General features: G+C 54.4%; 8 protein-coding genes across 8 annotated transcripts; 5 read left to right on the top strand and 3 right to left on the bottom strand.

Moving 5' to 3' along the window:
* Window positions 1-519: 519 nt before the first annotated feature.
* On the bottom strand, window positions 520-5313 carry CLAFUR5_10355 (ATP-dependent DNA/RNA helicase DHX36; the record flags this gene model as incomplete). Its single annotated transcript, XM_047909503.1, has 1 exon — window positions 520-5313. The coding sequence occupies one exon, from the start codon at window positions 5311-5313 to the stop codon at window positions 520-522; it is 4794 nt and encodes a 1597-aa protein (XP_047763994.1).
* A 966-nt stretch (window positions 5314-6279) lies between these two features.
* CLAFUR5_10356 (Diadenosine 5',5'''-P1,P4-tetraphosphate phosphorylase 2) lies at window positions 6280-7188 on the top strand (the record flags this gene model as incomplete). Its single annotated transcript, XM_047909504.1, has 2 exons — window positions 6280-6396; window positions 6448-7188. The coding sequence occupies 2 exons, from the start codon at window positions 6280-6282 to the stop codon at window positions 7186-7188; spliced, it is 858 nt and encodes a 285-aa protein (XP_047763993.1).
* Window positions 7189-9659: 2471 nt separating this feature from the next.
* On the top strand, window positions 9660-11574 carry CLAFUR5_10357 (Autophagy-related protein 22; the record flags this gene model as incomplete). Its single annotated transcript, XM_047909505.1, has 2 exons — window positions 9660-11183; window positions 11236-11574. The coding sequence occupies 2 exons, from the start codon at window positions 9660-9662 to the stop codon at window positions 11572-11574; spliced, it is 1863 nt and encodes a 620-aa protein (XP_047763992.1).
* Window positions 11575-12160: 586 nt separating this feature from the next.
* CLAFUR5_10358 (Glucosamine-6-phosphate isomerase) lies at window positions 12161-13560 on the bottom strand (the record flags this gene model as incomplete). The annotated part of the gene is made up of 6 exons (XM_047909506.1): window positions 12161-12532; window positions 12584-12757; window positions 12810-13181; window positions 13233-13381; window positions 13444-13505; window positions 13559-13560. Coding segments are annotated over 6 exons (1131 nt in total).
* A 1137-nt stretch (window positions 13561-14697) lies between these two features.
* On the top strand, window positions 14698-16363 carry CLAFUR5_10359 (UNC93-like protein; the record flags this gene model as incomplete). Its single annotated transcript, XM_047909507.1, has 3 exons — window positions 14698-14896; window positions 14959-15341; window positions 15395-16363. The coding sequence occupies 3 exons, from the start codon at window positions 14698-14700 to the stop codon at window positions 16361-16363; spliced, it is 1551 nt and encodes a 516-aa protein (XP_047764186.1).
* Window positions 16364-18220: 1857 nt separating this feature from the next.
* Window positions 18221-19825, top strand: CLAFUR5_10360 (Hexokinase-1; the record flags this gene model as incomplete). The annotated part of the gene is made up of 1 exon (XM_047909508.1): window positions 18221-19825. The coding sequence occupies one exon, from the start codon at window positions 18221-18223 to the stop codon at window positions 19823-19825; it is 1605 nt and encodes a 534-aa protein (XP_047764099.1).
* Window positions 19826-20840: 1015 nt separating this feature from the next.
* Window positions 20841-22202, top strand: CLAFUR5_10361 (FAD-dependent monooxygenase phnB; the record flags this gene model as incomplete). The annotated part of the gene is made up of 3 exons (XM_047909509.1): window positions 20841-21200; window positions 21287-21853; window positions 21918-22202. 3 exons carry the CDS (start codon window positions 20841-20843, stop codon window positions 22200-22202), a joined length of 1212 nt encoding a protein of 403 aa, XP_047764100.1.
* Window positions 22203-22213: 11 nt separating this feature from the next.
* Window positions 22214-23943, bottom strand: CLAFUR5_10362 (uncharacterized protein; the record flags this gene model as incomplete). Its single annotated transcript, XM_047909510.1, has 2 exons — window positions 22214-23699; window positions 23780-23943. 2 exons carry the CDS (start codon window positions 23941-23943, stop codon window positions 22214-22216), a joined length of 1650 nt encoding a protein of 549 aa, XP_047764395.1.
* Between the last annotated feature and the right edge of the window lie 122 nt (window positions 23944-24065).

Raw genomic sequence — 24065 nt, forward strand, 5'->3', positions numbered from 1 at the left:
TTCTTGAGATTAGGCTGCATGTCCGCTTTGTGGAGTCGGGTGGGGAATGTTGACTGATTATGGGTGACAACTTGACAGGACTGTGAGCATCGCTATGGTGGAGGGAGTATCCATTTCCATTGACCGCATTCGGATCCGAGGGTGGAGTATCCGAAGTTGAGGACGTGGGGGAAGAGGTTGGGGATGAAGTTTAGGTGGGAGGAGAGGAGTTTTGTAGTTGGGGAGAAGTGAGGTGAGGTGAGTGAGTGGGGTTGTGAGAAAGCGATTAGGGTGGAGTGGTGGAGTGGTGGTGAGGCGAATGAGTGCAGGCTGTGGGTGATATGATGGAGAAGTCGGAGTATGGCGGTATTCGACTCTACTACTGCTGGTGTTGAAGATGAGATTCGCTCTCTATGCTATGTATTGTACACACCCTATGCTGAGAATCTCTAACTGAGTCTATCAATTTACTCCTCCGCTATGCGAGTATTGGTTCACGCAAATAGGATAACCTGTCCAAGCGCTTTGAAACTCAGCACTCTACGGTCCATGCGCAAGAGGTTGGCTCTGTCGCTTCTTCCAGTGCGAAGGGATCTGCTGCTGCGCCTGTCGCGGCTGTCCCTCGGGCGCAGATGCCAAGAGGCGCGCGACACCTCTCGCAAAATGCTCGACGACAGCATCGTCAGCCATCGACTTGCCATTCCCAAGTTCAGACAGACTCTTGAAGGCACCATTCAACATGCGGTCCAACGCTTTGCGGTACTCTAGAATGAGTCTGATGGCGTAGTCTTTGCGACTAGCGTGGATGTCGAAGCGCAACCAGTCGTCCATCACTAGCTTCCTCCAGTCATCCGTCTCTAGCCTGCCACCAAAGAGCAGCACCATGAATGGCGTGACACGCGAGGTGTCGCGCATGAACAGTGCATCTCCGCTGGCACTCTTCGCAAGAGTTGTATACATGTATAAAAAGTCCTCCTCTGCTGGCCAAGCCTTCTTGTAGTTGTGGGAGCTAGGGTGGATGCGGACGTTGTTCTCGGCAGGAGTGCGGAACAGTGTGCTTTTGTTGCCCGGCTTCTTGATGCCTAGGTTCGGGTGAGATCCAGCAACGAGCAGAGCCTTCACCAGGGCCCAGTTTGTCGAGTTTTCGTTGAGTCGGGCGTCGCCGTAGCGCATTGATGAATCTCTTTCAGTGCGGGCATCTGGTATCAAACCGTGCTCCACGAGTATCTGCTCGATCTGCTGAGCGACCTGCGTGATGTTCTTGAAAGCCCCCATGTGGATGGAATTCTTCACGGCATGATAGGATGCGGAATACTCACCAATTCGAGCACGAACCGACCTGAGGTCCGCAAATGCTTTGTAGAATGCAAGATGATCAGATTCTTCCGTCGCGAATTGCTTCTGGGCGGCTTTCGCCACGTCACGACCCGAAACAGGGTTGATGAATAAAGGTCTCTCGGATCCCATGGCACCAAGGACGAGCATTGGATCCAAGCATCGAAACACGATTCCAAGAAGGACCATTTTGCCAAGTGACGGGTGCACTGGGAGCGTAGCGAGCACTCTGCCAAGTGCTGTAAGTTCCTGCTCGGAGGTGAACGCTTCTATCGCTCGGAGATTCTCGACGGCAATGTTCACCGCTTTATCAGAAGGGGGTTCAATCGCCTGACTGAGGAAAGTGGCCACTGGCTCCTCAAATCCCTGTGCTTTGATCGATAGGCAGGTCTCTTGCAGATCACTACGAAGAATCTCTGGAAGCCCGGAAGGCGTCATCTTCTGTCTGCGTTCTTTGGAGTACAATGCGTAATAAAAGCCTTCTTGTACACGGCCAGCACGGCCAGCTCGTTGTCGTACATTCGAGTTAGAGGCCCACGTGCATTGAAGCTTCGTGATCCGCGTTAATTGATCATAACGTTTCTCCCGTAGCTTACCAGTGTCGACCACGTATTTGACATCAGGCACTGTCACCGAAGTTTCCGCGATATTGGTCGACAGTATGATCTTCCGACATCCCGACTGCGGCGGATCAAGGACCTCTCTTTGCTCAGCTGCTGGAACCGCTGAATGGAGCAAGCAAATCTTGAACTTCTCAGTGTCGCTGAAGTCCACGCCGAAAGGTCTGTGTGACGTCAAAATGTCCTGAACGCCGGTGATTTCTTGCAGACCTGGCAAGAACACCAGTATGGCTCCGTCAGAAGTGGTTTTGGTGATGTGGGCGATAGTGGCGGCGACAAGAGGCAGTGGCACCAAAGCCTCCTCCTGTTCACGTACCACAGTGCTGCCCTCGTCGCTGAGGGCCTGCACGTGTCTGCCCTTCCAGTCGATGCCTCGAGAGCCGTCTGTGGAGCCATTGACAGAAGCGGAGAAGCTACGCTCGCTCGCAACGTAGTCCGATGAGACTGCCTTATCCAGACTAATCAGCTGCTCTAGCTCGCGCGCGTCGTGTCGACTCAGGTTGTGAAGGATTTCGTCAAGGTATGTTTCCTCCACTGGAAAAGTCCTGCCAGGCACGCTCAAGACTGGGCATTCGATATCGTCCTCCGCTAGATATCTCGTGAAAAGCTCGGGGTCTAGCGTAGCCGACATCAGGACTACCTGTGGCACAGTTTTGCCCGCTGCAAGTCTGGCTTTCACTGCTTTCTTCAGGATGATAAGCAAGAAGTCGATGAACATGTCTCTCTCATGGACCTCATCAATAATGAGATGCGACGTGCTGTCCATGACTGCATCTGCGTCGAACTTCAGCTGTTGCAGTAAGATGCCGGTCGTGCAGTAAGTTATGCTCCCACCCGGGCTTGGGAGCCTTGCCTCGCCGCGCACATGATAGCCAACTTTGCTTCCAAGATGCTCGCCAAGCTCTGCAGACACGCGACGTGCGACGGACGAAGCGGCCAGACGTCTTGGCTGCGTACACACGATGTTACAAAGGCCTCCTCGTTGCTTTCTTATAGCATTCTCCAAGATAATTTGGGGCACTTGTGTCGTTTTGCCGCTTCCTGTGGCACCAATGATGATGCTGTAAACACCTCCAGATAACAAGTCCAAAACTTGGGCGCTATGTTGGCTCATAGGGAGGTCGGCTTTGGTTTGTCTGATCGCTTCAACGTCGGGGTCGCTCTCGTAATGTTCATGTGCTTTGAGCAGGCTCTGACTGATGACTTCATGCTCGCTATCGTTTGGGACGGGGCGCCGATTTGCTCTGCTGGACCGACGGTCATCCTCGGCATGTAGACTCGAGCGCTCATCTGGGAGGCCTATACGTCTCGCCTCTACGAGTGATTCCCGGATGTCGCTCAGAGTCATGTAGTCCAAGGTTGCGGTGACAGGTCGGACATCGCGAAGAATCTTACCTTTACCTTCCCGCATTGCGTGAGCAAACTCCGAAAGCATATCAGGCTGCTCCTTCACAAGCTCAACAGCTGCTACTAGGTACGCAAGATTTTCGGCGGCCTTCTTGGTTGCCATCACCACAGGCCTACCGAACGGACGGTCACCAACCATGATGCGTGCTTGATTACGTGTTGCGCCAGCCACGTGTATGTCCTCGTGCTCGACCGCAATGCTGACACCCTTTCCGGATCTGCGGTACAGGTCGAAGAACTGGGTGGCGGTCTCCGAGGTCAGCAACCCACGATGAGGACCAGGCTGCCGCTTCGTCGCCTCCTGTGCCGCTTCGGATTGTTCTGCTTTCTGTTTGAACTTGATACAGGCAGCGGTCTCCGCTGAGCGGAGGTCTCTACCTAGAGCTGAAGCCTGTATTCTGAGCTCTGAAAGGTCAATGGACACTCTGACGGCGTTGGTGCCTTTGTGCTTTTTGCGATTCTGACGGCCAAGGCGCATTGCTTGGAACTCGAACAGTGGTGTCGCTCCGATGCTCGCGGCGAAGTTGTAGATGTCGACTTTGGCATCCTTCTCTTTCGTAAGTGTCTCTTTCTTCACCTCGATCATCTCCATGTCTTCCTCATCCGAAATCGTGTCAGTCGTGGTCGTTGAATGCTTGTCATGCCTTACAGAAGGAGCTTTGCTGACCACAGCGCTGTGATCTGTGTCTGAGAGCGGTGCCTCTTGGTCTTCTACAGGGAAGAGAGGCCGAAGAGCACCAGAAGTGTGAAGCTTCGACAGCATCTCAACCCATGCTCCTCTTTTGGCTATCTTCGTGCTGATGGCTGACACGTTCGTCTCGGCTGAGAAATGCGGCAACTCGACTTGTAGTGTCACCCGTGTGAGGCCCTTGCCGTGCATGAGATCGCCTTTGACAGGAGTGTTGTGATACTGCATCTCCAGATGCATATCGATCTTTTGACAGACCTCATGAATAGTAGACACTATACCATCTGGACGGAATAGGCTCTTTGGTGCCTCGGGATACTGTTTTCTGGTAGGCAGGATTCTGTCTGCCGTGGCCAGCGCCCCGAGGTCTTTGGTGGCATAGAGCTCGATTGCAAGACGGTCCTCCAGACGTCGACAGAATCCCGATGTATGCAGCTGAGAGAACATGCTAAGCCATGCAGCTGTTTTCGCACGCTTGCCAGCTTTGCCATGGCTGTCGTACCCAGTGACGCCGAACGAGACATACTTTTCTCGGTGCGATATCGCAAGTCTTAGCACGCAAGTCATCAGCCTCGTTTCTCCTTCATATCTTTCTCCCAGCTCATAGTCGATGGAGTATCGTTCAGTTTGGCATAGAAATTTGCATCCGTTTGAGGCGTCAGTCGGATCATCTGGCTTCAGTGGCGAGAAAAGCCCGAACACTTCGCTCAAAATGGGATAATCCTTTCGTACCGGTAGAGGCATGTGCTGGGCAATATACTGTGAAGTATACCGCACATCAATCGGTATCTTCGTCTTGCTTGTAGCGCCAAGAACTTGCGCCTCGTTCTTCGGCGCTTCGTCGCGAGGTGACTCCTTTGTGACGGTCTTCGAGTTGACGACCGAGTCTCCCAGCCTAGCTGCCTCCGCGGGGAAGAGATGTCGCAGATCGTCTTGGGAATGGAGACGAGCTACGATGAGCGCCCAAGCTGCCTGTTTCGCAGTCTTCTTGCTTGATCCGAGAGCGATGGCGTCGCATTCGAGTACGTCAGGCACATCAACCTTGACTGCACAGGCCCATGACCCGACCGCCATGTGCTGCGCCACTTCGGTGGGTAGATCTTGAGAAGACTTGTACTGGACACTAGGCTTGAGATGAGGCGGGATAGTGCGCTTCAGGCGTGTCTGGATGGCTCCCACAACGGCCTGCTCCAGTCTATGGGGTTTGAACAACATCCGAGTCGCATTGGGGTATTGCTTGCTGCTGGGTAAGGGTACATGCTCGCGGATGTACTCCAGATCCATGCGCCGTACTGGTTCCGACTCGGAGGAAGATTGAATCAGTAGCGCGTTCCAGTCAGGCTCGACATGAAGATTGACAGTGGTGGTGTTTCTGGCAGGTTGTGATGTCCCGGGCTCACTTGGCGTCTTCGCGCCCTCCGTAGCGGCAGGTGAAGAAGGAGAGACAACGGGCGTGCCGGCTATGGCTGCCTTTACTGCCGGCAGCAAACCATGCCGCGATAACGCTGCCCTTAGACGTTTGCGAGGGGCACGTCTCCGAACCGAGCTCCCTGAGGTACGTTTGGCCAGTGCATCCAGTATTGTAGACTTCTCGGCATCCGTGGCTTGTGTATGTTGATCGATGGCATTGCGAATAGAGGCAGCTAGGTCAAATAGATACGGAAGGTCCTCGTCTTGGGCAGGCGTTGGTCTATCGTTGTTGCCATTCCAGATGTCATCTTGCTGGCTTACATGGACGGTCGCGTATGATCGCCGTAGCCTCGGAGCGGTGCTGCATGGTAGCCTGACGATGCTCCGAGAAGATACAGCAGCACATCCGGGCCAAACTTGCAGTCGAAGGCCGGCTGGCAACAAGAACATTGAGGAAAAAAGGTATATGGATCACCTCATGCTTCCCGCCACCTGATCGAGACGCGTGCAGTGCAGAGAGGACTTGAAGGGCAGATTCGAGTCTCTTCGAGTACACTCTACACCGCTCCAATGGCCTCAAGATGTGTGCTGATGGAGAAGGGTGTTGCAGACTTGTATGTAGCTGTACAGTACGCCGAAACGCGTTGCAAGGAGAAAAGTCAAGCTCAGCCACCGCGGCTTTGATAGACTAGCCTGGACTTGTTCCCATTGGACAGCTAAGCGAGCTTGAAGCCAGGGTTCTGACTGGCTGAGAGTACATAGACCAACGCGTCGACAGCATACATGGAGTACCTACACCTACACGTATCGTACAGACAACGACCCTCGGACACAGCGAACATGGAAGCCACGCCTCTTGAGCGTCGGGCGCTTCAGAGCTTCGACGACTTGCTGACACGTGAAGAAGTGTTCTGGAAGGACACGCCGCCACATCTCGTCAAAGGCTCGCCCTTCGATGTCAGTGAGGTCGCCACCCGCTGCGGAAAGACGTAGCTGACCACGTAGCAGTTCGAGTTCCGCGTGGCACCCTCCTTCAAGAGCAAGCCCATACTTGCTGCCGATGCGAAAGGTCGATCAGAAGACACCGATGCCTTCGGCGATGACGATCCAGCGTTCACCGTTAGCACCATCGGCTCACATCACAAGCTGATCTTGAACAAGTTCTGTGTTGTACGACCGCAATTTGTCCTGCACACGAAAGACTTCGAAAAGCAGAGTGACCCTTTGACGTATTCAGACGTCAACGCGCTAAGGCAGACTATGCAGGAACTGGGCCCAGGCAAGTACATCGGCATCTTCAACTGTGGTGCGAAAGCAGGCTCAAGTATTGGGCATAAGCACATGCAGGTGTTTCCTACGTCCGACCATGTCCTCTTCCAGGACCATCTCGTATCACAGCATCGGGCTGATGACAGTTCTACCGAAATCTGGAGACATCCCAAGGTCCCTTACGAACATGCAATACTGCCTATTACTCATTCCACGTCACCAGATGCCATACACAAGCTGTATCTGGAGCTCCGACAGAATATGCGGCTAGATCAAGACTATCCACACAATGTCATAATGACCAGCACCTCGATTGCCATCATTCCGCGGACTCAAGCTCGAATCAGATGCATGGCTGCAAATGCTGCCAGTATGGTCGGCATGGTCTGGGTGAAGACCGAGGACGAGCTCAACGCATGGAAAGAGTACGGACCGATGAAAGTGCTTGCCGAAGTCGGGCTGCCACGTTCAATTCCATGATGTCCTTCATCGACCATCACTCACGACTTCTTGGTATTTGCGGAGCTACCTTTGCGCGGCCTCAGCTCGATCTCGCTTGATGTTGGTGTCAGATCAAGTCCGAAATGCTTCTGGGCGAGTCTCTTCACGGAGGTCCAGTTCCACCAGATCAGCAGGATCACCGCTGTCCATGGCAGAGTGATGGCAATGCACAGCCACCACTTGGCATCATGAGAATGGGTATCGACTAGACAGAGCTGGTCGTACAGCCTGTACTGAGACTCCGCCGTCGCGATCTCCGCATCCATGAACACCCCATGCGTGACCATGGCACGGATTAAGAACGGCTCGATTGGGACTTTTGCCGCGATCGCGCTTCAAGATGTGGCGGGAAAGAGGTCAGCCAGTCTGCTTGATGGTCTCATTGCGTTCTGCCTGTACGTTACAGACTACCATGTGCCTTGTGCTCTGCGACTACAGCTTGTCGTCATATCGAATTGATTAATGTTCCAACGTGGCTGCTGGCATCCGAAGTCTGTAATGGGCCAGTACGACGCTCTCAATGTCCTGGAATTCTACTTACGAATACCGTCCGGACGTCCATCCTGCACATAGGTGACGAAATCTGACAGCCCATAGTAAGCCGAATCTTTCAAACATCCATGGTACGAGTTGCGGCGTGGCATCGAACTTCTCAAGAACGAATTTGTGACTGGAGCACTGAGTGACTGGAGCACTGAGTGACTGGAGCACTGAGTGACTGGAGCACTGAGTGACAGGTGACGGCCAGAGTCAATCGCATCCGCGTCGCTTGGCAAGTGGCAGGATCCAGGTCATTGTCTGGGGCCACTTCTGCTCGGCCAAGTCTTGCGCGTTCCGCCTACAGTCTTCATCATCATTCAGCTCATGCCCTCTGCCGGCCCTTCTGCAATCTCTCAGACGGCACAAGAAGAAACGGCGGAGTTATGACTCGCGTTGTGTGTTGGAGGTCATGGAGAGCAGAACTGATCTTTGTCGCGCCACAAGGATACTGGTCTGTCTGCTGTGGATATTTGACGGAGCTAGGGGCATTGTCATGTTCCTCGCTACAAGCATTATCGCTTGAGACTGGCAACGCGCTGCAGCGATACGTGAATTACAATGGACTATGCCAGGCGATCGCCCATGCCATGTCGTCTTCGCCTGCACGTCTTGGGATGCAAAAGTCAATTGTTGCAGATATCAAGGCAACGGTCAGCTCTGTCAACAGCGCTTGCTCGAGCACTCATATCGACTGCCACAAATCTCACATCCGGTGTGTACGTCCTGGCCGGCAGGCACTTTGGGCATCAAATGGAGCCGCAAGCACAAATGGCGGCCACGGTCCTGTCGTGATCGTTCAAAGCCAAGTGCGGCGAACTCACCTTTTTTCAAGAGCTCCAACAACTCCTTGACCAAGCGAGGTCACTGGAGGTTCCTAAGCGATCGCGCTAGGATTGAGGACCATCTCGACATGCCGTCATGAAGGCTGAGCTACTAGCCATGAGGCCCGTGCTACCACATGAAAATCCAGGAACAGGGCGCCGGCTCCTCTGATGCTGCCGCATGGCAGGGACCAAGTCGCTTAAGTCGAGCGAAGATCAATGACAGCCCTCGCCGTCTGACGGCCTCGCAGCATCGACCTTTGGGTCTCAGTCTACATCTACATCATAACAGTGATCGCTGTCCCAATCATGTCACCGTGATCGACTGCGACACCACAACGAGCCTTCCAACATATCCCATCTGAGAACACCCTGACTTCCTGACTCACTACCAAAGCGATCTGAACATCACGCATTCCCCCATTAGGCAAGCCCGAAACTCGACGTCATATCGACAAGAGGCCGCCACTGACGAGACAGCATAGGGCCACAATCGTTGAGCTGGAGCCGACCCGTGGCTCAGGCCAAAGAATCATACCAATCAAGAGAGACCTCATCGATCGAGATGAATAAGACATGCGCACTATTTCCTGACATGTACATCCGACAGAGTGACGTTGATGTACCCCAGATCCTTCGCCAGATCCTTCAGCCGGGAGTAGCGAAACGGAAGGGCGTATCCGTGCTTCCGTGGGTCCACTCTGCCCTCTCTTCGAGATAGCGGTAGCGTGGATCGCACGCTACTTTGCAGTCTAGAAGGGTTGGTAGAGAGCTCCACTCCGCTACGCTTACCTGTGGAGGTTCACACCCGCCAACAGCACATTTTTCCTGGAAGCCAACATTCGATGTATGAATGTGCATCTCATCAACCCTTGCTACATCAATGGTGTTGATTTGCAGATGAAAATACAGCAGACGAAGCTTCCATTTCTCCGCAGCAGACCCTGCACGTGGCCAAAGCACAAGGCGGCAGATCGAGTTCGGGTGTGAAAGTCGGCCGTCTTTCCTCCATCGCGACAAGTCCCATGCACCAGCACCACTCCTCCACTCAGTGCCACTGCCCGTCCATCGACCACGGCTGGACCGATCATGGCGTGCTGGGGTGAAGACCCTTCTCACCACCATACAGTAGGTACTGCCGCATACTGCCTTGCTTTTCTTTTCAAAATTTCACGTGCAACATCCTCTTGTCCCCATAGCACTGCATGCGACCAAAGCGTCCGTACTATCCATACCGACACATGCTACGAGTTCACCCGCGAGTCTACTTCTGGAGACCTCAAGCCAGCCATGGCAGCAAATGATCCTGGCCTTGCGACAATGGCCGCGTCGGCCTACGATCCAACCAAAGGAGATGTCGAGAAGAAGGTGGATGGGACATTGGTAGAAGAGGAGAGACCTGTAGCACCAGACCAGTTCGACGAAAGATTCGAGACGACCAAGCACGAAGTCTGGGCATACTACAGCTACTACATCGGAAACAATGGCTTGACGCTGTTCAACTTTGGGCCAACCGCCGCGCAAAACTTGGTACAACAGCAAGCAGAGGCTGTCGGCGCGGCGGACAACACAATTCTGCGCTTTGCTGGCTCGGACAGGACGATCAACAGTATCATCCTGCTCCGCAACGGCATAAGCTTCGCGATCCAGATTGTCGTCTTCCTCATCCTTGGATCCTTCGCAGACTTCGGCACTTTCAGGCCCAACATCCTGATTGCCCTCTCCCTCATCGCATGGGGCATTGGCTTCGGCTGGCTGGGCGTCCACCACGAAGAACAATGGCAGACCGGGCTAGGTCTCTACATCGTTGGCCTGATCGCATACCAGCTCTGCTTGACATACTGGACCGCTGCATTCCCAGGCCTGGCACGAAACACACGCACCATGCGTGAGAAAGCGCAGCAGTTCGAAGCTGGAGAAATCACCCGCGACGAATACGACCATGTCGACAGCATGAAGCGCAACGAACTCAGCAACACCGCCTTTCATGTCCAGTCCGTCGGCGAGCTCGTCATTCTCGCCGTCATTGTCGGTATCATCTTCGCCCTTCACGTCAACGCCAGCACAGCAAACAACAACTGGGGTCTCAGCGTCCTCATCGCTTTCGCCTCAGGAGTCTGGATCATTGTCGCGATACCCTGGTTCTTCCTCGAGAAACGCCGTCCAGGTCAGGATCCGGGCATGAACATCGTCCTCGCAGGATTCTGGCAATTATACCGTGCTTTCAAGGAGATCTGGCAGCTTCGTCAGTCCCTCTTCTACCTGATCGGATACTTCCTTCTCGGCGATTCGCTCAACACCACCGTAACCGTGATCGCCACGCTACAGTACGAGATCGTCAATTACAACACCCTGGAACTGACCTACCTCCTCATCGTTGGCATAGCAGCCCAAGCAGTGGGGATTTTCGCGCTCTGGAATATTCAAAAACGCTTCCAGCTCCCTACGAAGACAATGTTCAATGCCGTTGCAGTGGGCATAATCCTCCTCGACGGCTGGGGCATGATTGGCATCTGGACGAACCGTTTTGGATCCCATAACAAGTGGGAAGTCTGGGTCTACCAAGCCTTCTACGGCCTCTTCGTCTGTCCGTGGTACAGCTACTCACAAACCGTACGCTCCCCCTTCCCCGTCCTAACACCCATGCACTAACACAACCATCTAGATGATCTCCGAAGTGACCCCCCGCGGCAAAGAGTTCCTCTTCTTCTCCCTCTTCTCTATCATCGGCAAGACATCCTCCTTCATCGGCCCATTTCTTAGCAGCGCCATAATCGACGATACAGGAAACAACTCCAGTCCGTTTTATTTCTTGTTCGCATTGAGCGTGGCGAGTTTCCTGGTTTTGTTGTTCTTTGTGGATGTGAAGAAGAGTAGGGTTGAGCAGGCGGCGTTCTTGGAGAGGGAGAGGGTCGCGAAGATGAAGATGATTGGTGGTGGGGATTCGGCGAGTAGTTTTGAGACGGGGAGTGGGAGTGGGAATGAACAGGAGATGAAGACATGAGAGTATGGGCAATGACGGCGCCAGGGTTGGATGATTGGAGCCTTCTGAGGTGTTGTATGACTTGTCCGTATTATGAATGATGAAGAATGTTCTTGTGCCATGTAGTGTTGAGACGGGAAGATCTCGAGGTTGAAAGAGGGATGACCACAGCCTGGACTGGACTGAAGAGTCTGATCATCAATGGATGGCCTACATGATGATCATGTGCGCGGTATTGCTAAGACGCCCAGGAGCCGGGTGTCGCGCTCTGTTGGTCTCTTGACATGGCGCGTGGCGCATGTCAGTGACAGCTGACGACGCTGTAGTCCCGCAGCGGGAATCATCGATTGTTGTGAACCCACATAAACAGGTGTGACAAGTCACAGTACCACGGGGGCTTGATTGGGTTGCAACAGCACAGAGATCTCATTCGTGGTTTTACAGTGGTATGTATCGTTTGTCTAGAATGCCACCAACGCCATTGCTAAGGGAGACAGTTTCAATCTGATCACCATCACCATCACCATCACGGTAACTGCGACGAAGCCGCAGAAGTCCTTCGCCTCCTCCGTCGTGCTTCCCGCTCATAGACTCTCGCGGCAGCAATCTACGCCACCTGCGCGGAGTCGACGCGTTCGTGCATCGAAGACAGTGGCAGCTCCTTCACTTCGAGCCCGTCCAGCCCGTTAGCCACTTGTGCCGCTGGCAGTCTCTCGTGCATGGAGTCTGGGATCAAGTCTGGCGTAACGGCGCGTAAGATCTCTGGCCGCGGAGCTGAGAGGGTGGTGGACTCGGGCTCGGCTGTGATCTGGCGGGTGAGGTCAGGTCTGGGACCGGCGAGGAAGGATTTGGCTGTTGGGCTTCGGGGAGTGTCGAGCTTTTCGAGGACGGAGTCGCGCTTTCGTTGGACCTTTGCTGCTGGCTCGATGGACTGACCGAAACCTTGGGATGTTGCGACTTGTTCGATGGATTTAAAGTACTGCTTGAGGTCAATTTCATGTTCTTTTGGAAGTAAAGATGCATGTCATACCTTGACGGTCTTGACCTGCAGCTCTAACGTGGCATCCTCGTCGACCACGATCATGGCGTGCGAATGGAGCTGTAGGCTTGACAGCGTCCACATATGGTTCACGCCACCCTCGATGCACTTCTGCAACGCAAGAGACTTGTGTGCACCAGTGATAATGATCACAACCTCTCGTGCCTGTCAGATGTTAGTCTAAGTTTGGCTACGCCTATGCTGTGGCCCGACTCACATCCAGCACCGTCTGCACACCAACAGTGAGCGCCATCTTTGGGACGTTGTTCAGGTCATTGCCGAAGAACCTCGAGTTGGCGATTATCGTGTCGTAGGCAAGCGTTTTCACCCTCGTTCTGCTCTTCAAGCTGGAACCAGGCTCGTTGAACGCGATATGTCCATCGGGTCCTATCCCACCCAGGAAGAGCTCGATGCCTCCTGCACGTTTGATCTTCTCCTCGTATGCTATGCATTCTTCCTCGAGATCAGGAGCATTGCCGTTCAGGATATTGATGTTTGCTGGATCGACATCCACGTGGCTGAAGAAGTGCTTGTACATAAAGGAGTGGTACGACTCAGGGTGTTCTCGCGGGATGCCGATGTACTCGTCCTACGCCACGTAAGCGAGTGGCACCTGGAACATGTCCATGGAAGTGCGCACCATGTTGAACGTGACCACATTTCTGAACGATATCTCGCCATTCTTGTGAGCCTGAACTAGGTTCCGGTATATGCCTTCAGGAGACGATCCAGTTGGCAATCCGAGGACGAATGGTTTCTCTGGCGTTGGCTCGTAGGACTTGATACGATCTGGCACAACGGCATGTATGAGAAGTCGTTCCACAGCACACGAGACTGTGAAATGCACGTACGAATGATGTAGTCGGAAATGTACTTTGAGGCAGTGGCCTTGTCGTCTCTGATGATGAGTCTCCTTGGCCGCAATTCAGCATGTAGTATAGCGTCGTACAAGCTGCAGGAGCTTACATGGTGCCGGGTGCGAGGAAATGGGAAAGGCTGCAAGGCGATGAATAGGTGCAACTTCGATGAGTGTTTGTCTGCGGTGGAAGGAAGCAAGGAGAATGATATCGCCTTGCGTATGGTTAATGTTGTGGATGGAAATTCTCTACAGTGCCCATTTCGCTCACGTCACGTTGCAGGCCTGCACAGCGCTTTAGGCTCGAGCGAGGGAGCAAAGTGCAACTGCCAGCATGGCGTTCTGCAACCTCGTGGTGCACCGCTGGCAGCCGATTGATCAGAGTTCTAGCCAGAAGACGCAGGAACAAGCTACAGCTACGACGTCGGAGGGTCGTCCTTGCCTGCGCTGTTGGAAGATGGGCGGCAGAAGCTCGTTTCACGCCGTGAACGGTGGTTGCGGCCATGGCAAGGGCATTTGGCCTCGAATCCTGCTGTTGCGGCGATGGTACATACTCCTCTCTCGTACTCGAGGGTGTCGCGTGGCCGATGGAGTGTAGGGACACAACGCTGGCCGAAGAGGAGTGAGGAGATAGTACCGTTACATGGTGCCCACTAATCGGTTGGCCGGATGCGTCAATCCGAGCATCGCGATATCACTTCGATCATTGGGTTACACTCGTGGCCGGCATGGCACACCTCCAGGGCTGTGCATCCTTGCTCAAAGCGTGCTGCTCATGCGAGTAAGCGCCACGGCAGGCGACACATGTCGTGAGACCATCCACAAAGGTGAACAGAAAGTAGTGTTTCGACGACGGCGGCGCTCACGTGATGCTCTATCGAGAGTTCGCCTCTCCCGTATCTCTGATCCAGACGGCCAATCAGAGCAGTATCTCGCGGAGCTAGCAAGGATAGTGTCCGCCTCCACATCCGGGACCGCATCCTCTGAGACCCTGAACGCTCGAGTCCAACTCACTCTCTCGTTCACGGTCACTTCAGCTTGCGCGCACAAACTATTTGATGCGCCCTCATTCACTGCGCGCGCTGATGTGAGTTCCTTTCTACCGTCGCTCGCTCCCCTCTCCAATCTGCACAACCGCCCGCTCAATACTCAACATCGACAACAGCAGTTGCCATACTCGGAAACATCACTGATATTGCCGGAGTCGGACCCACCGACAGCTCACACGACCACACGACCAGCGGCCAACATGGCCAGCATCTCGGACAAAGCGACTCCAACAACCGAGATCGACTCGCAGCATCACTCGCAAGATGGCAGCAACGATGAGCCTCGTCCAGTTGGCTGGATGTACAAGAGTCGCAAGATTGGTCCCATCACCATCCCATACTATGCCTCGCCAAAGGCTCAGCTCATCCTCGTAGCTTTCGTGTGCTTCCTCTGCCCTGGTAAGTGAGCATCAACGTGGCGGACGTTGGCCTCCACAAATCACTAACACAAACAACCACAGGCATGTTCAATGCTCTCAATGGTCTCGGCGGTGGAGGACAGCTTGATGCTACAGCCGGTAACGACTCCAACACCGCTCTGTACTCGACTTTCTCAGTCGTTGGCTTCTTCGCTGGAACCATCGTCAACACCGTCGGTATCAAGGCTGCCTTGTCTTTCGGCGGCATTGGCTACTGCGTCTATGTCTCGGCCTACCTTTGCTACAACTTCACCGCAAACCTCGGCTACATGATCTTCTCCGGCGCACTTCTGGGAGTCTGTGCTGGTATTCTGTGGTCTGCTCAAGGTGCCATCATGATGTCTTACCCCACCGAGTCCGAGAAGGGGCGCTTTATCTCCTGGTTCTGGATGATCTTTAATCTGGGCGGTGTTATTGGCAGCTTGGTAGGCAGCTACGCATGTCCATTTCCCACGCACATCATTAACACTCTCGACAGGTCCCACTTGGTCAGAATATCAACACCACCTCCAACGGCACGGTCTCCAACGGCACCTACATCGGGTTCCTGGTGCTTACCACTTGTGGTGCTATCCTCTCCACCACTCTGGTCAACGCCAAGTCTGTCGTTCGCAGTGATGGATCCAGGGTCATTCTCATGAAGCATCCCAGCTGGAAGTCCGAGCTGTATGGCCTCTACGAGACCCTGCTCAGCGATCCATACATCATCCTGCTGTTCCCGATGTTCTTCGCATCCAACTGGTTCTACACCTACCAGTTCAACGGCGTCAACCTCGCACAGTTCAATGTCCGTACACGTTCTCTCAACAGCGTGCTGTACTGGTCAGCCCAGATCCTCGGCGCTTGGGTGTTCGGCAACGCACTCGACATCAGCAAGTTCAAGCGCACGACACGAGCCAAGGGAGCATGGGTCGCACTGTTCGCATTGACCATGATTATCTGGGGTGGTGGCTACGCCTTCCAAGTCAATTACACCCGCGATCGAGTCGAAGCCGAGGCCAAGTTGGAGTCGACTGACCCCAGTCGTAAGTACTTCATTGACTGGGAAGAGGGTCGCTACATTGGCCCGATGTTCCTGTACATCTTCTACGGCTTCTACGATGCTGCCTGGCAGACCAGTGTCTACTGGTACATGGGTTCCATCTCGAACAACGGCCGCAAGCTTGCCAACTTCGCCGGCTTCTACAAGGGCATCCAGTCTGCCGGAGCCGCCATCACGTGGCGCATCGATGCTCTGGGAGTACCTTACATGCACTACTTCGCCTCATGCTGGGCTCTTCTGGGTGGAAGCTTGATCATCGCACTTCCCGTCATGCTCCTCAAGATCCATGACACTACTCCAGTCGAGAAGGATCTCGAGTTTACCGACGAGACGCTCGCCGACGTTGTTGGCGAGAAGCCGGTCGGCGCCATGACCACGGACGTGGAGAGGTCTGGAAGAGATTGAGCGCGATTGTGCTACCACGTGGCGTTTCCACATAACCGGATCGAGTGATCGGGCTGGCGTCGGATGGAGGCGCGTTTATGGCACTTACTGTTTGCTGTTATACGCGATCTGCTGTGATCGCTTTGACGGGACTATGAACTGTACCGAAATGAATCGGAACGAGTGCCACGGCATCGTTCATTCTAGCATGGCGTTTGAGGTCGGGTACCCACATGAACGGCTTATGTGTAGAGGGCTTATTACGACAATCACGAGCTGTTGCAAGAAAGGCACAGCGATGCAAATAATGACCATCGAAACAGTCCGGTGTCACCTGCCTTGTTCAGCCTGTATTCAGGCGCCGTGTCCTCCGTATTACGTCGATCTTACTGTTTCGGTGCTCTGCTTTTCACACAGACGAATGATAGGACAGTCGTTGCTCTCGTTGAGCAACACCACTACTCGGTTATATCGGCTCTCATATTGGGGAAACCTACCACCTTCCCGTGCTTCCTTCCTGCCCAGCTGCCGTAGCTCGTGGAAGATCGGACTCCACTGTGGCTGCCACGCAGCTACGGTACGTTGAAGAGGCGTCCTCGGCGGCAGTCCAGTTCTCGGATAGTGTGGTCGGTGGTTGTATCGGTCGCCTGGGCCAAGGCGCGCTTGTGGATGCATTGGTGGAGCGAGAGCGATCCCTGGCGGGGCCATATACGTGAAGAGGCATGAAACGAACGCACGAGAAGTAGATGATGTCTCAGATGGTGGTGCAGGGCGGCGAGGATGCAGCGTGTCGGAGAAGGCTTGTTGGTACAGTATTCGACCCGGAAATGGCTCCAAAGCGGAGTTGATGAGCTTGACGAGCACCCCACTATCTCAGATCTGGTGACGGTGACGGTGACGGTGACGGTGACGGCATCATCCGCAGAGGCTTGCTGGTGTTGAAGACGAGCGCTTTTGGGGATGCGACGTGGCTATGCAACGCTCTGGCTACGAAACGCAGACCAGCAGACACGCCAGCACAGAATCTTCGCACCGTTGCGCGGCGAGGCTTATGCGCGGTGGCCATTCACATCCCAGCGTTTGCATGCCTCCTCATAATCATCACCCACTGATGACCCAGGCTGCCCACCCACCGCGCGCGGAGCCTCCTGCCGCACGCAACAGATCGGCCGGAAGCACTCCAGTGCATTAAACGGGCATTATGATGAGATGCATCGATGAAACCTTCCGCTAATCCACCCTGCCCACCACGCCTGCAACACTGCTAGAACTGTTAGGTCCGACGACATTCCTCCGGCCCTGCTGGGCCTGCTGCTGCTGCTGGCTGTGCTGCTGCTGGTGCTGCGCGTCGCTGCAATACGTGCCGTGCAGCCTGCCTGGCCTCCTCTCAGCCGCTACCGCCGTGCCTCATCTCATCCACCACCGCACGACACCACCGTCCTCGGAGCATTCACCCTTCCTGCGCTGCACTCTTGAACCTGGCCCCGCCCGCCAGATGTCTCACCACTACTATGCTGCCTGCGCGTCCGAGTCCATCCCCATCCTGGTCCATCCTCAATACGAAGCCTAGCGTATTGCACAGTGCTACCACTGTTACCCTTCTTGTTCCTTGCCACGGCTGAAAGAGCCATATCCGCATAATACCACCTCGCCAGGCTTATAGACGCTCCTCCTGGCCTATTACTGGCCCGACTATTGCACATGACGCCCGTGTGAACCTCGATCCGCTCACCTTTGCTTGACACTATTGCTGTTTGTGCCGTGTCAAGCCTTGCTGCCCAGGCACTGCCACTCAGCTGATCTCACCATCAACCACACTCGCTGCTGAGACAACAATAGACGCAAAGCCGATCTTAACATACCGCAGCCCGCAGCCTCATGACATCAATCGGACTGGACATTGGTCGATCCTGCCTCTGTTTCCTGCTGGACCTCTGGCTTACAAGCAGTCTGGGACGAGCAATGAGCGTGATGATTCAATCGGTAGTGCGACTTGCACAGCCTACTAGCTATTCCTCTCCGTCGAAACGACAGCGAGTGCATCATGTAGTGGAGAAGGTGCCGGACAAGAGCATGGAAGAATACCTGGAGGAGGTGAGGAGGTTGTTCGAGGAGCCGTTGCAGACAGAGAAGCTCCTCGGCATATCACAGCAATTGCAGAGCGAGTGTCGAGAGAGGTTACTCAAGTCGGACATATCTATGCTACCATCTTACCAACACACGCTGCCCAGTGGGCACGAACGAGGCGACTTTCTGGCTTTGGATGTCGGTGGATCGACATTTCGCATCGCATTAATACGACTTACTGGCAAATCAAAACTTGGAGGCGATAACATGCAAGTCCGGAGAACACGAAAGTTCATAATCAATGAAGATATACGAGGCCTGCAAGGGCAAGCATTCTTCGACTGGATGGCAGACAGGATAAGCGAAATGCTTGAAGAGTACAACCACATCAATGGCACAACCAATGCACGATTACCTATGGGTCTGGCCTGGTCCTTCCCCATCGAGCAGACCTCACTACGGAGCGGCAAACTTCTTGCAATGGGCAAAGGCTTCAAGGCGACACACGGAGTCGAAGGGCAGGATATCAGCGAGCTGATCATGCAATCCTGCAATCGCAAGGGCCTCAATGTCGAAATGCGTGCGATTGTCAATGACGGTGCAGCCACGCTGATGTCGCAAGCATACCGGGACCCTTCCACACGTATGTCGCTTATCCTTGGCACTGGCACGAATGCTGGAGTGTACCTTCCTGTCGAAGCGTTGGGTTCTGATAAATTCGGCGAACGACCAGACAGCTGGTACGAGGCAGCGAAGCATGTCCTGGTCAACACAGAGCTCAGCATGGTAGGCAAACAGTCATTACCGATCACGAGATGGGACGAAGTGCTCAATGCGAGACACTCCCTACCGGACTTCCAGCCCCTGGAGTACCTCATCACGGGTCGTTACCTGGGTGAGATTGTGCGCCTAATACTCGTAGAAGCGATCGAAACGTGTCACCTCTTCGGCGGACAAATGCCCGATCGACTGGATGAGCCCTACGCGTTTGACTCTCGCATCCTCGCAGAATTCGAAAGCGACTCCAGCGTCTCGATGGAGAAGGCGAGAATGGAGTTCCTACAAGCACATCCAATGCGCTCGCCGCTACGCCACAGCGAGCTAGAGTTCATTCGCGAGATCGCACGGCTGGTCTCCCAAAGAGCAGCAGCGTACCTCGCCACGGCTTTGCACGCGTTGTGGACAGTTCGGACAGAGTCCGAAGGCTTGTCTCTTGGCGGAGCGACACATGTCACCGTTGCATGTAACGGCACCATTGTTGAGAAGTATCCTTGCTACAGAGAGCTATGTCAACGGCGACTTGACGAGCTTTGTGTACTTTCTGGAGCATTGAAGGGTGCTGTCACCTTGAAGATGGCGCCTGAGAGCTCCATCTTTGGTGCCGCTGTTGCGGTGGCGTGTCTAGAGGATGCGTGATGATTTCGGCACCACTCCAATGCGACAGACTACAGCTACTTGATGAGCCCCCCTGTTCTTGAACACGCATTTCAGCCAGCGAGTGCTAGTACTTGGAGATGAGAATCGGGAAATGAAGGGGCGTACGAGGCGTAAGAACGATACCCGCTTGGCGATGGAAGCATTGCGAGAAAGCGATGACTAGGGTTTGATGTTGATCACTTCATCAGCCAGGATGAGTACAGCATAGAAGTCTCACGCAAGTCTTTTGGAAAGGATACATGGGGGTTTGGCTAGGGAGTGCTTTTGACCCACAAAGCCATTGTGCTTAGGTGGAGTCACGGTAGCATCGCAGCTAGCAACACTACTCCCAGGGATCTGAGACATATCAGCTGTTCTTACTTGCGACTTACCTCATCTACTCTTTGTCCGACTTGACGCGTAGGATGTAGACGGTCATGCGGACGACCGCAGCGCTGCGGTACTACGCAATTCGTTGAAGCTCGCCTGCATGTATTGTATCGTGGTCGGGTCTGCGGCATGCCCATGCAATCTGGGCGTGATGGTCTCAGAGGTATAGTTCTACCATTCGCCAAGCACTTGAGGGTGGTAACATGCGCTCGAGCCATGATCGAGCACTAGATACAGTGTAGATACAGACTGTACTATCATCCAAGCAGCATGAGCATCACAAGACACGACCACCGAACGATGATGTCCATCGCTGTGCTGACAGTGCTGTACATCTCTTCGCTTCAAGCCCACATACAAGGATCACGCGGGGCAGCATGCCAGCATGCCAGCACGAGCCGACATGCACAACCCATGTCGCCATCCTGTATTCGCTGGCAGCGATAGCGGTTGCGATAGCTCAGCGCACGTATCGTAGCGTGCGAAGCTGCAAGCACTGCACGCCTTCAGCTGATGAGACATTCATAGCAATCAATTGTACCTCTACCTCCCCACGCCACAACCTCCGCCAAGCCATAGCAGAGCGTCACAAAGTCACAACCACCTCCTCCCACACCGCCAAGCAATGCAAGTCCTAATCATAGGCGCAGGCTGCACCGGCCTGCTCCTCGCCCAAGGCCTCAAGCGCGCCGGGATAAACGCCACAGTCTACGAGCGGGAAACACCAGAATACTGTACTGGCCGGCCTCGAGAATGGGGGATGAGTTTACATTGGGGGATCGAGGCGATTGAGAAGGTACTGCCCGAGGAGTTACGGGCGAGGATAAGGGAAGCGTGGTGTGATCCGTGCTGGGAAGGGGAGTTGGTTTTGAAGCATTATCATGGTCACACGGGGGATTTGGCGTTTGAGACGCAGTTGGGGGATGGGACGAGGGTTAGTAGAAGGAAGATGAGGGAGTTGTTCAAGGAGGGGTTGGATGTGAGGGTGAGTAGAATTAAATGTATTGATTTTTCATTTCGCTGAGTCTCTCTGCTGCCGTGGTGGTGCTAATGCTGATTGTCCGATATTAGTATGGAAAGAAGCTCGCCACCATCAAACAGGACGAATCCTCCGTTACTGCGATCTTCGAGGACGGCACTGAGGCGACTGGCGCGTTGCTTATTGGTTGCGACGGCGCTCGGTCTGTTGTTCGAGAGCTCCTTTTGGGCCATGAAAGGGCTCAGAACACATTCCTCGACGTGTCCCTCTTCAATTTCCCATGCAGTTTCGACGCCGAAATTGCCAAACGAATTCGCGCACAACATCCCATCTTCTTCAATAGCTATCAACCAGAGGGCTGGATGTTCTGGCTCTCGGCCCAGGACGTTGCTGACGTAGACAAGCCGGAGACGTGGCTGTTTCAACTCATGTTCTCGTGGGTCGGACCGCCAAGGCAAGAAGAGCTCGCCACCAAGGAGGCGAGGACTGCTTTCCTCAAGTCGAAGGCGTCTCTCTATGTTGACCCTTGGCGGACAGTGCTCCAGGCGATACCAGATGACGTGAGCTTTGGTCTTGACCGAATCGCCGAGTGGAAGCCTTTCGACTGGTCGTCGGAGCCATTGGCAAGTCGAGTGACACTGGCTGGCGATGCCGCTCATGTAAGTGATCTCATGACTGCAGAGGCCTTCCGTGGTGGAACGAAGGACTAATTTCACTTTCTAGGCAATGGCACCATACCGAGGCCAGGGGCTGAACAATGGCCTAGAAGATGCCGCCTGCTTGAAAGAGCTTCTCGCAAACATGCAAGATGCAACCCAAGCACTGGGTCCGAGCCTGCACCAGTACGAAGCCGAGATGCGGCAAAGGTCTCTGAAGGAGATTGAGATCTCAAGGGCTTCTGCATACATTTCGCACGACTTCGAGCAGCTGATGAATGGTCCCCTCGCGAAGCACGGCGTCCGCAAAAATGTCGACATTGACGAGAAGCCGAAAGATAATCATCTGTAGCCTGCCAATGTTCAGCTTACATCCGCGCTGAAGTATCGTTTGTTTCTAGATTTCGTGCTGGTCTGAGGGTCTCTGGGATCTGTCGGCAGCTTTGTGTGGTGCACGACATGTGGTCTGTAGACAGCGTCTACGGGTGGCATCCAGTCATCGAGGCCAAGAGGAAAGTATTCGTAAAGCAGGTCCGCGCTCTCATCGGGACTGTTGATCGTATTGATGGAGAATGAAGGTGGTCGGGGCGGAATGTGTATCTTCTTCGCGGCACGCTGATCCGGAGGTGTTGCGCTGTTCCCTGGACGTGGCGAATCATCTTCCACTAGCGACAGATTGATCGGCGCTGGAGGTGGCATTGGATTTGACCGTGGCCGATGCTTGTCTGGTGAAGATATCGCATAGATGTTTCCCGGGTTCGGTGGGGTCGTTCTAGGCTGCGCAGTATTATCTTCCGCCTGCGCTCCTGCACTGGCCTGTCCCCAGGCATACGCCTGAGTTGGAGCCAAGCTTTCGTGCGCCTCGTTGTAGGAGTACATGGACATGGCAGGCGCCTGCGCTTCTGTCTTCACCGGCGCAGAAGTGGGAGCTTCATTTCGCGCTGGTTTGTCTCCCGCCACTGTTGCCGCTCGCGTCGGCTGGCCTGGAAGATTCGACGCCTTCCTGGCATGTCCTGTGCCATTGAGTGGTAGATCCTTGCGAGACTGGAAGTTGCGCGGGCTTCTTCCACGTACAATGATGGCGCCAGACGTCACCTCTGCTATCGATATCTTCCCGCCTGTGGCCAACGTCGCAAGGACCTTAAGTCTCACCACAAAGTGTTGCTGCAGCTCTTTTCTCCGCCCGTTGTTCGCTGTTGCTATTCTGAACTGCAATCGCTTCCATTGAAATGGATAGGTTGCAAAGTCGGTGTTCATCTCTTGCACATTCATGAGATCTAGCGGTATTGAGGGCGGCTCTCGCTCGACTTTGTCCTCTGGCAAAGGTGCATTGGGATTTGCAGGTGTTTTCCAAGGTACCGAAATAATCTTCACTGCATTCCCCTCGGTCGACTCAGTCGCGTTCAACACTAACTCCTGGCCGATGATCGGGATCTGCTCTCCCTGGTCTGTCATGATGAACCTCAGCGTGCGAGGCAGCGTGATCTCTCCCGTAATCTGGAACAGATTCCGTCGATAGCACGTAAGTTCTGATGGCGGCGGCTGCGCATCTCCTGCAGTGGCCCATGGCGATTCGGCCAAGAAGAACATGCCATGGAGCTGCGCTTGGATGGATAGTGTCGTTCGTCTGTAGGTGAAATCGAGGAGGGCATAGTCGAAGGAGGGTAGCGTGAAGCTCAACAGCTTGTTATCGCGGTCGATCGAGGGCGTCTCTCCATCGTTGGAGTCGTTTTGGGTCGGGTGCTCGAATGCGCTCACTACGTCCGAGAAGGGATCTTCGTAGGTACTCGAGAATCGTTTGAGAGGCGGAGGAGGGGCATGCAAGCCGTGGAGGTTCAGCTCCTCACTCCTTCACAAACAGCTGTCAGTATGCTGGCTGTTTGCTGTATGGGATCGCATCGCACGAGCTTGGAGGAGGATCACACATACCCTGCATACCCACCGTACGTCGACTGCTGGTCGACATAGTCGGTGGGCAGTAGCATCTCCTGGAAGGGGTCCGCATTGCCAGCCACGTTCACATTGACGTTGGGATGCTGCATCTGCGTGGCCAGGTAGGTCATGGTTGACGGGTCGAAGCCGGATAGATCCATGGCGATGGCAGCGTCGCATCAGCGCACGCCCTACAGTAGGATGGCAGAGCTGAGCTTCGCATGGGAGATGCAATCCGTCGTCTGGCGCTCCCCTCGCAGCCTTGACCTTGACGACGTCGGGA

Source organism: Fulvia fulva, chromosome 7 (assembly GCF_020509005.1).
Source record: "Fulvia fulva chromosome 7, complete sequence".
Classification (NCBI taxonomy): Eukaryota; Fungi; Ascomycota; class Dothideomycetes; order Mycosphaerellales; family Mycosphaerellaceae; genus Fulvia; species Fulvia fulva.